The 11465-nt window shown below is 31.0% G+C and overlaps 1 protein-coding gene across 1 annotated transcript; it reads left to right on the top strand.

Moving 5' to 3' along the window:
• The first annotated feature begins 3077 nt into the window (after nucleotides 1-3077).
• Nucleotides 3078-8166, top strand: LOC148625631 (PH domain-containing protein DDB_G0274775-like). The gene is made up of 2 exons (XM_088569265.1): nucleotides 3078-3285; nucleotides 6356-8166. The coding sequence occupies exons 1-2, from the start codon at nucleotides 3097-3099 to the stop codon at nucleotides 6572-6574; spliced, it is 408 nt and encodes a 135-aa protein (XP_088425391.1). The 5' UTR covers nucleotides 3078-3096; the 3' UTR covers nucleotides 6575-8166.
• The last annotated feature ends 3299 nt before the right edge of the window (nucleotides 8167-11465 follow it).

Here is an 11465-nt window from a genome sequence, read left to right as displayed (position 1 = left end):
AATTTCGTTCCATTATTATTCCAGTCAAGAAAACAATAGCTGTGCGATTGGTTGTCACTGTTTTATCAATACATATAATTTTATTGAAACTTAGAAAAGATTTCGCATACAATGAATGATTTAAAGAGACAATTGATTAATGAATATCAATTTATGATAAAATTTCTCCCAACACCGTAAAGACCCAGAAGCCATTGGAGTTTCCGGTTTGAGAGGACCGTTCGATTGCTAATTTAGGCAACTCTTAAAATAGACAATACTGATTTGATTATTTAATAAGCGTTCTTATATTTGACTATTTCTTTTTTTTTCACTATATAATTTTAAACCGTTTTGTACCTTTTATATATTAGAAGTATTTGAAGGTGATACCTGTGTTTATTCAATTTGTCTCGTAATTGCTGAGCAGTAAATAATGATATATTCGATTTTATCTGAAAAAAAAATGAGTCGGCGAGGCAACCCAAAATCTGGGATCACCCCTGTATAAGTTATATAATAGTGGGGCTGCATATTTGTTAGCGGAAGTAATCCCCTGTGGGGAGCGAAGAGAGATTAGAACACGAGTTTGGGTTATTTGTGAAAATTTCTGGTTTTCATGTTCAAAATGTCTCAAAATTATAATAAATGAATGAATAAATAAGCTTTTTTTTTCAGAGTCGGCGAGAAATACATAATAATAAACATAAGCCCTATTGAGCTTTTTATCGATAATAGGAGCACACGCGGAGTCCTTACCAGATGACACCGCACCTGACTAGTTCATCATTGTTTCGCATGAACAGCAACATTTTTCTTTACTCCTGCATTGTATCCGTCCCGCGAAACACAACTACTACCACCTTCCCGCTCTGGGACTTGCCTATCAGCCCAACATTAAAAATGTCACTGTAAATACATGATTCAAACTAATAATCAAGACCTCGAATTCTGACTGTTTCAATTCAAATATTCCGATCACTTTTGAAATTAATTCCTTGAACCAATAACACCATGAACTTAAATTTAAACTGGACCTATATTGTTGAAATCGTGTTACTCAAGATGTGTTTTAAAAGCTCCAGTGGCGGATGCGAAGCGGGGTGTGGGGTCCAGTGTATGGTTGGAACCCCCTCATTCCAGAGGTTGATCCAGACACTTTGAAAAGGAGGGATGCCAGCCGGGGTTCCTCAGAAAAAGGGGTGTCAACTCCTGAAGCCCTTCTGGATCGTAGATTCGGTGACCGATCAATCACAAGACATATATCTAAAAACTTGAGATGAGGTTCTTTTAAACTAAAGGTAAAAGGATTTGAATCAGCGTGTGTACTTATCAATTACACCGGTGTTTCCTAAAACATGTTATATACAAGTATAGATCATAGAGCCGTAATTTAATTACATCTTTATGTACAGACGTGCTATACATTGGCGGATCCAGTATTTTAGTTTCAGGGGCGTAAATAGAGTAAGTTGCAAAAAGGGAAGGAATGAGGTGAGATACAGCAAAGGCGTCAGCGTATTGATAATCTAAGTAAAATTAAGAGTCACTGAAATATCTTAAAGAAGTGTTATCTGTCTGAGAGCTCGCAGTGTGAATGTGGTAAATTAAGGGAATAGAAGAAAACTATCATTATTTTTGGATTGGTCCAAACTATGCACTGTAGATAATGTAGCTTTATTTAGAGCTGTAGAATTTTGCATGGATTTTAGATACAAAAAACTCACTAGGCTATAACAGGGAACTTTTTCCAGTCGACAACACTGAAATAGCAAATGCAGTAATGAAGGTTTAAACAGTGTATGATCGGTCTACATCCCTGGTATGAATGATATTATACTTTGGTCATATCTGCTGATAAATATTGATTTAATGCTCCCTCGACAAGCTCCAACCCCACGTTTTCCTTTTTATATTTATTTTTTTTCCCATCCCCCAATACTTTCATTATTCATATTCATTTTAATACCCCTCCCGAAAAAAGAAGTTTGAGGACAAATAGGTTAATATATTTTATTTTTTTCTTAATATATTTTTTATTTAGATATTATAGAGAATCTTGTAAATAATCAGAAAATGACCGAATATATTAAAAAATCACATATTCTTTATTTCTTAATACTACTTGTATGATAGTGCACAACTTCCTTCTATACTTAGCAAATAACTTGAGTATTGATGATTCTGTATGTTCTATTATGTCTCCACACTTCATCTTCATTGACATCCTCAGACACTTGTTCTCCTACATATTTTTTTCCCAAATTGAGTTAATTGCATGATATTCTATATCTGTATAATGTTGTACATTATGTTCCATCTTGTAATGTTGGGAGAGAATGTGCATAGACATATAACCTGTTATCCAATCCCTTATTTTGTTTATTCAATAAAACAAAAATATTAAACAAGTGTTAACAGCGGGCACGTTCAAATAAACTGTGAAAGAGCCCCAACACAAAAGTAATAAATTCTACGATAACTTTTTACGATGTCACTTCTTCAAAATAAACTGAAAAAGTAAAATAACGACATAAAGACACACTAATGACCAACATGTCCTGACTGCATGTCTGCATCGGATTTTTTTCAAGGCCAAGCGAATCTAAGCAAAAAAAATGAGGGTAAAATTTGTGAGAGAGTAATCAAGGGGACTAAGGTTATAGCGGTAATCGAAAGAATGTAATCCAGGGACAAAGACCAGACATGGAAAACAGACATACACAACAAAGAACATAAAGTAAATAAAATGATACATACAAAGCAACAAAAGTAAATGAGCAACTCGGACTCCACTAAAAACTAGGAGCATGGACCAGGTGCACTGGTAGGGTAAGCGTCCTCTGCTTTTCTAGAAACACCCGTCGGGTTAGACAAACGAGGAAAGGAAACCATGACCCGTTGTTTCTTGAGAAACAAGATTTATTGTACCAAAAATTATTTGTAGTCTACTATAAAATCCTTGATAAGAAATACAATCTCGTACATTAACAAAGATCATGAGAATATAGATATGTATATTTAGAATGTAACCGAGTATAGGATTTGCCCGTCTTTGGTATAGATTTTATATATGCAAAACAAAAAGTCAAACACACCCCGTAACCCAAAACAAATATGGCGTCATCAGAGTCATCTGACAGTCGAACAAATAGCTTAAATACAACTAGTAGCCACAATGGTGAAACTTTAACTCATAATGAATTGAAAGGATGGTTACTGAAGCGCTCAAAATTATCAAGAAAATGGAAGAAACAGTGGTTTCTTTTGAAAAACACAGATCTGTTGTATGGTGACACACCCGAGGTAATTTTGTATTAAAATAATAGTCAGAAAACTTCCCTATGATGTTAGGACTAATTAGTTTGCAAAGATTTTTTTTATCATTCACTCATTGAGAATTGAATTTGCACCGCTGTGACATCTATTGCAAAACTACTTGCACAAAATAGAATGCCCTAGTCGAGACCAACCAACCAGATACCGTACAAGATATTAATATACATGTACAAAAGATACAACAAAGCAGTGGCTCCTCATCCACACTTTCATTGATGGGGAGCCTCTTCAAGCTAATCATCCAAACATCTGATTTTGTGTCAATAATAGGGAATCGCAACGGGTATGCCTGATTTATTACAGAAACATTACAAACTTACATGTATCTGCAAATGTACAACTATTAATGACTTTCTGAACTGTGTTTATGTTTAATAAACTAAACAGTTTTCTAATGAAATAAATTTTATACATTTTGTTTGTTATATGCTTACTTGGAAATGGACAGATTTTTTGTTGGTCAAACACAGAACAAGTTACAGAAGTTATGATGACTGGTGCCAATGTTGATGCATTGTCTTAACCAAATGTTTGAAATTTGGGAAAAAATATAAATATCCGACGTGTTAAAAAGTACTTCAGTGCTAACATATGGGATGTTCTTAAAATAACGTAAGGAAGGCAATGATCTTAAGTGTGAGCAAAGTCCGAAGCAATACATGTATCAGGTTAATAAGCCATTTATGATTTTTCCTAGTTTGTTTAGGAATTTTTCATCAGTAGTAAGTGGGAGATAGCAAACTAGGGCATTTCAAGTACTTAACTAAGTTATTTGTAGATCTGTTTCATGTTCAGCGTAGAATGTAGGGTTTTATCAAGATCCTTCCAACTGGCAGTAGCTTTTTAAAAAAAAATAACATACTTGTAGATGTCACTGAAATATTTTGTCAAGCCTGCATTTTTACTGATTTTGAAGCTTCAATGTATCCCAATGTAATATTTTGCTTGGATGAAAGTTTCTCAGGTGTCAGTATGACAAGTTTTTAGACAAATTCCTATACATTTAAAAGTGAGCTTGCTCACTTATTAATTTCTACCAAGAAGAATCTATGGATAATGCATTATGTCAACAACAACAAAAAAAGTAAAATGATTGTTAATCATTCAATGCTTCTTTGTGTAATTTTTTTCATTTGTTTTTTCTTCTTTTTTTATTTTGAAAATATCACAAAATGTTAATTCAGTACCAACAAGTAAAAAAAAATAGTTATTCTAATGAAAAAATGTTTGTAAGAGATATCAAAAGATCCTATACAATTGTTTAATGAATTTGATAAGAAGTACAAAAGTAAGACCAAGGGTATTATGACTATTTTCTTTTATATTCAAATATCCCTAAGGGCATAACTGTATATGAATTAAGTGCAATGGTTCTTAAAAATTCAAGTGAAATTCAAAAATTTGTTATATTCAACTTGTGTATATTTTATAGATCTGTGTGGTTTAGGTGAAGGTTGATGTTCTACTATACTTCAAAAAATTATATTATCTGTTATTAATTCAAAGAATTTAAGGCCTTATGCAAAATACAAATAGCAAATAAACAAAATGTTCCAAATCTTTCAATTAATTCATAGTTATTTGCAAATTCATCATAATCAGATGTAATCATGATTACTTGCCAAGGTAATCATTAATTTGATTTAATCATACATGTACATTTGACAAAGTACATTGTAATTGTAATTTAATCAGTCCCATTGAAAGCTGTCGTACCCATGCCTGGACTGAATGGACATATTTCACATATAAGGAGATATTGTTTGGCTAAGACTCATTAGCTTGTGTTTGCTGTCTTGAATGACAGCATTATAAATACAGGTAAATAAATATATAAATAAGTTTTACTTAAGTTGGCATGAAATACAACACAAGCTCTAATGAGCTCTTCTCTGAGCTTTTTCTCTGCAAACTTTGTTTTAAATAGTCTTTCAAGTTTGTTAAATGAGTATTTTGTCTTAGTTCTAAATGATTTTTAATCAGATATGATTTTATAACTTTAAATGATTTTTAATCAGATATGATTTTATAACTTTAACTGTATTAGTATCATTTCTTATATATATTTGTAAATGAATTTTTCACAATTTCCACACTATTATAGTAAATGAAGTGTTTCCGTCATGATTACATGTGTGATTGACTCAAACCATTAGTCTGTAGAAGCTCCCTGTCCATGAATGTGTGGATGGGCAGCTACAGCCATAAGAACATGATTACATGTGTTAATGACTCAAACCATTAGTCTGTAGAAGCTCCCTGTCCATGAATGTGTCAATGGGCAACTACTGCCATAAGAACATGATTACATGTGTTATTGACTCAAACCATTAGTCTGTAGGAGCTCCCTGTCCATAAGAAAAACCCTTTCTTCTTTTTTTATCATGTTTAACATTGTATTTACAAAAAAATGTGTATTTAGGTCTTTTAATACCTTTTAAATGTGGCTATTACAATGTACATATGTATTGACCCTTTTATCATTCATTTATATAAAAATATATAGCTTTTGCTGCCATGGCTGCCCAGGTGATTCCCTCTCAAAGATTTAATCTAGAGTTGTAACTTAGTACATGATGTACATGTACGTGTATGGTAGTGCAAGTCAAGTTCATCTACAAAATGTAGGTGGTGTACTACAATACATTGTATGGAATCTGGAATTCTCAATGCATCAACTGGTGTAACTTTGAAACTTTGTAAACATTTCCAATATTGTCTTCTTACTAAGTACATGTGTAACAAAATAAAACACTTTGATTTAATTTGCATAAAAAAAATATACAGTTTCTACAAGCAAATTAACTTAAGACAAACACAACACCAGATGGTTTAGATGCATTTGTACATGTATTTTAAGGTTGGTACAAAGTTATAAATTGCTTTTTGCTTGCCAAGATCTTTTACAGGCTTTACTGTGTAAAATGAACATACATGTACATGTAGATATGCAAATTGTAAATTTCAATACAATCTTGAGCATTCATTATGAAATTTTGAAATTCACATTGTTTATTTTTCTTTTTATGTATTTCAGACTGCCTCTAAAAGAATTGCTTTGAATGATGCTGAAATATCAGAATCCAAAATAGACAAAAAAGATCACACTTTCAGAATAAAAGCTAAAGAAAATAACAGGTCTTTCTACATGCAAGCAGATAGTGAAAATACACAACATGAATGGATGCAGGCAATTTGTTTTGCAAAAGCAGCGGGAGGAGATGGCGATCACTCGCAAACTTGTGTATTGCAGTAGTATAGTCATATACATGTAATATATGACTATACCTTGTATACCGGTACTACTCATTTATTGCCTGGAGCATAAAGCTGGAAAGAATCAATAACCAGGAAAAAAAAAGAATCATAGAAGAAGAGCTTTTGCTTCATTTCATTTTTACTTGTACTTACTAGTCCATAATTGAATTTGTTTATCAGGAACTATGAATAATGTGCACTTTTGTACCATAGTACATGAACATTATACATTTGTACATGTACATTCAATGTATTTACAATGTATGTAGAGCTCTGTATTTTTTAAACCTTGTAATAGATGTATACATTTACATTTGTACATGTTAATGTATGGTACAACTTGCCACCAAATCTCAATAATGTATAATGTATAAATAATACATTTGTATATATTTGTTTACTAATATACGTGTACAAGTATGATACATGTATATGTACATGTAGATAAATAAGTGTGAAAAAAACATACTTATACTATATAAACATGCATGGAACATTTTTTCATTTTTCAAAATTGTAAAAAAAATTTAGCAAAGAAAGAAAGATATTTTGTAGTATATGTACCTGTACTTGTCCTTATACCAAGTGCATTATTTTTTGCATCTTTTTTAAAACTTGTAGTGAACTGAATTAATGGGGAGACCAATAACTGCACAAGTATATTTTGTTTGATGAAGATTGGACTTGTAGTTAAACAGTACCAGTGGCTGACATTAATTTTCTATTTTAGTGAGCTAGAAATTTACATGTATTTAAGAGATATTAAACATCATTAAATATTCTTGATATGATTTGGGGACTGACTGAATTAAAAGTAATATAGATAGAAAAGTCCAAAAGACTTTCCACAAACACTGTAACTTGTACAATATATGTATGTTAAGAAAATGAACATGTGCATGTGAAAGAGTACTTGTACATGTAAGGTCATAGTGATCTAATTAGATAATTTGTTTGCAAAAAAAATTCTCGTTTTAAGAGAATTTGAAAGCAATAAGATCTATTGATTTTTGATATATAGGATGGAGACTTTTTGCTTTTCTGAATTGTATAAAAAAAATCACATGAACATAATGCTTGCTGATTTTTTTTTCTGATTAATCTTTTATAGAATGATTATATTTAAGTAGCGGTCTTTCTAAGAATCATGCAATTTCTGTACTCTGTGATACACCCCAAAAAAGGCTACACATTTTTATTTCTGTTATTAAGTTGTTTTATGGGTATATATGATGGAATGCATAATCATTCACTCCAATCTATCTGTTCTTATTAGATAATTCGCATGGAAAATCCAGTAGTTTCTGTTGTATTTTAGTGTCATCTACAGGGTTATCTCCCTTAATTTTGTAAATATTCTATATAATTCTATCTCCTAAGAACAAAGGTTACATGTATATGAAAAGTTCCATGTTACTTTCTGTTTACTATGACATTTGATTTAAAAATATGTAGGCTTTTCGACCATGATCACATTTTGCATGATTCTTATGTTGAGTGCTACTGATGTGTTACTTATGATTGTGGATGTAAATGAATTGCAAAACTCTCCTTTGTAAACTCTACAAGCAGAACAATTCTGAATTTCTAGATGCTTTGTGATACTTTATGACAAAGACTTTAAACATGTTTTTTTATATTTATTGGCAAGTATAACAATCAAAATGGACAATTGTCAATACATGTACATGTATTTGATGGGTATCACAGCAGTAGCTTGATATACAAAATTTCGTACAAAACATGTACATGTAAGATCAAAAGTATCATCTAAAGTTATTAATGAAATTAGTTCTTTTCATGTGTACAAGTGGATTTTAATTGTAATCAATTTTTTTATTTATCAATAATTTTTGTTACTATGAAGTTCGTTTTGTAAAGAGTATTCTTGCTGTTACTGAAAGTGCCTTTCCTTCATTTGTTTTTGTAGATTACACCCTTGATTAGGAGTCACATTTTGGTTCATCAAGCTGATATTTTTTTCTACAAGTACTTAGTCCTGATATAAGAAACCTGGGGTAAAAACAAATATTGTCAGACACTTTATTTTATACCAGAGCATATACCAAATTATTATTTTCAACTAGCTTATTAGATTTCACATGTTCTGATTTGTATTTTTATAGCCTTTTGAACCAATACGGTTTGAAATAAGAAAATACATTGAAAAACATAGATTTTAAATTATTTCTGTAATTTCAATTTACTCCTTTTCTTCAAGACATTAAAAAAGGATGCAAAATATTTTAAAATCACTCAAGCATTTTTTTTTATGTACATATATGCTTTCTGCAGATATCTCCTTGCATACATATATGTATAGTGTGAAAAGGCACCATTTGAGTTGATACATATGTACATTGTTATTTCATAAACATATGTTACATTTAGTGTATTTTTATTTCCATTTATATTCCATGCTATGTTACTTTATGTATGTATATATACCTATTGTTATTTTTACTTGTTACTTATTTTTATTAAGTTTTAAAGTTTTATGATGAGTTGAATTTTAGATGTACAAAGTGCTATATTTATCTGTATGAGTGCAAAATCTAAGAGAGTTGCAAAGTTCCTTTGCAGAGTTTCATTCTGTGCATGTTACTGTGAAAGTACTTTTATTCGTGTATACCAATTTTTGTGGATTAAAGAAAAAACACAAGTTTGAGGATTCTTGAATTCGTGGTTTTTAGGTTTTCAGTATACACATCAATGGGAATCTCTTTTTCATTTGGGAACCAGTTTCATGGTTTGGTCTACCCACGAAAACCACAAAAATTGGTACACCACAGTACTTTCACAGTATATCAAGTAATACATGTACATGTATGTCTCAAATTAATTTATTTTTGTCCAAGTTGACCTGTGTAGTTGATGTGCATGTACATGCATGTACTTGTCTTGTGTAACTGGTTTGTTAAACACTAAAAAGATTTTTATGGCTACAACTTTGTGTACTTTATCAATCTTGAGGGAGAAATGAGCAAAAACTTCTCCTTGTTTGTGTTCACTTCTCCAATTGCCTTTGACAGGCAGAAGTCTTTGTAATAGATTACATAGACAAATAATGTAAATATAAAACTTCTCCTTGCCATTTATGTCCAGATTAGGCTCTGCCTTTTAACTCATTGTTTTGTTGAAGCATTTTATTTCGTGTAAACAGCTCCACATAAGACTGTTAAGTTTTCTCCACATGCCAGAAACACTGTTTAGAAAAAAATGTTATGAATTTTTCATTCAGTCATCAAGGCTTTACATGAGGAAATGTCCATATATTGACAAATGTGTTGAATGAATTGACATAATTTACATGAAGAAATGTCCATATATTGAAAGATGTATTGAATATATTGACATCAATATGTAGGAACCATTACATTTTTTTTTATTTTAATAATGCAAAGAAGATAAAATTTCTTGTTCTACAATGGTATAAAGAAAACAATTCAAGGTTTGTGAATTTTAGATGATAGTTTTTGTTTGGAAATATAGTAATGTATGAAATCCTATAAATGTTGTTACAGTTGATAATGACTGTTTATTTATTGTTCAATTTTAATCTTGTGTGCCATGAAAAAAATCATGACTTTTGAACAGTGTTCAGTTAAGTAGCTGTCTTTGTAAATGATATGCAAAATCTGAAAAATGTGATACACCCCAAAAAAGGCTACATATTTTTATTGTTGTAATTAAGTTATTTTATGGGACTATATTATGAAATGTGTAATTATTCATTCCGATCTGTCTGCTCTTTGGAGATAATCAACATTAAAAATCCAATAGATTCTGATGTATTGGAGTGTCATTTACAGAGTAATCTCCCTTAATTTTGAAATGTACAGTGCATTCTGTATAATTTTATCTCCTAAGAACAGGGGTTATATGAAAAACTGAACATAAATTTCTATTTACTATGACAATTCAAACAAAGTATCAAAAATAAAAATATGTAAGCTTTTCATCCATGAATCACATTTTGCATGATTCTTAGCAGGAGTGCTACCTAAGTATAACTATTGTACTAAACATAGCAAGGGTTTCTTGTGTGGTTTCTAATAACAGCTGGACTGATTGTAGAATGATAGAAATTTATATTAGTATAATGTTGTTAATTCAGATACATGCCCTGAAATGTATAATTTCATACCCTTGTTTTACGAGTTGGAAAATTCTGTAAACTGTATTCGCAAATGTCATGAGGAAAGAAAGTCTGAAAAGAAATCGTCTCTTTACAACAGAATACATATTTTAGAGTGTTGTTAGATGACATATCAAATAGAAGCAAATTGCTATTGATGGTGAAGTGGGGCTGGGATTTGATATTGGATAAGAATTTGTGCGCAAGTGCTAAATTTTTATTTATATTTCAGTAGTGACCAATATCAAAATTTTTATTTGAAAATTGGCCTTGTTTAGTTATGGGGAAATTAAAGAATCTTAATTCATTTCGAAATTTAGAACATTATTTTCTTTCAATAAGATCCCAGACTCCCCATGCGAATAAAATGGTCAGTGCCTAAATCTCCTTAAATCAGGGAAAATAAGTATCTGAAAAAATACATCGGTTTACAATATAATGATCCTCTGGGCTGTTACATTTTTGGTTTCATTTTTATAATTAGAAAAAAGCAGCTCAGCCGCTTCTTTTTCAGACTTTTACACAATGCTTTGAACCATAACATACAGGTCAAGTTTTTAGATTAATTGCAGATTTAAATGAGGAATACCGTTCAGCAGCTTGTAATAGCTATAATCTAGTGATGGCTTCACCATTGTAAATGGGTCATTAGTGTATTTACATTTAGTTGAAATAACTATTTGAAGTAGCCATGCTTGATTCTGAATTTGAACTGTAAAATGTTTGAAGCCAGTATATTTTCTTTCCGTGA

Source organism: Perna viridis, chromosome 2, assembly GCF_037379345.1.
Source record: "Perna viridis isolate PV_CMFRI_1.1 ecotype Kerala chromosome 2, ASM3737934v1, whole genome shotgun sequence".
In the NCBI taxonomy this organism is placed as follows: Eukaryota; Metazoa; Mollusca; class Bivalvia; order Mytilida; family Mytilidae; genus Perna; species Perna viridis.
This window is presented reverse-complemented; position numbering and strand designations above follow the sequence as displayed.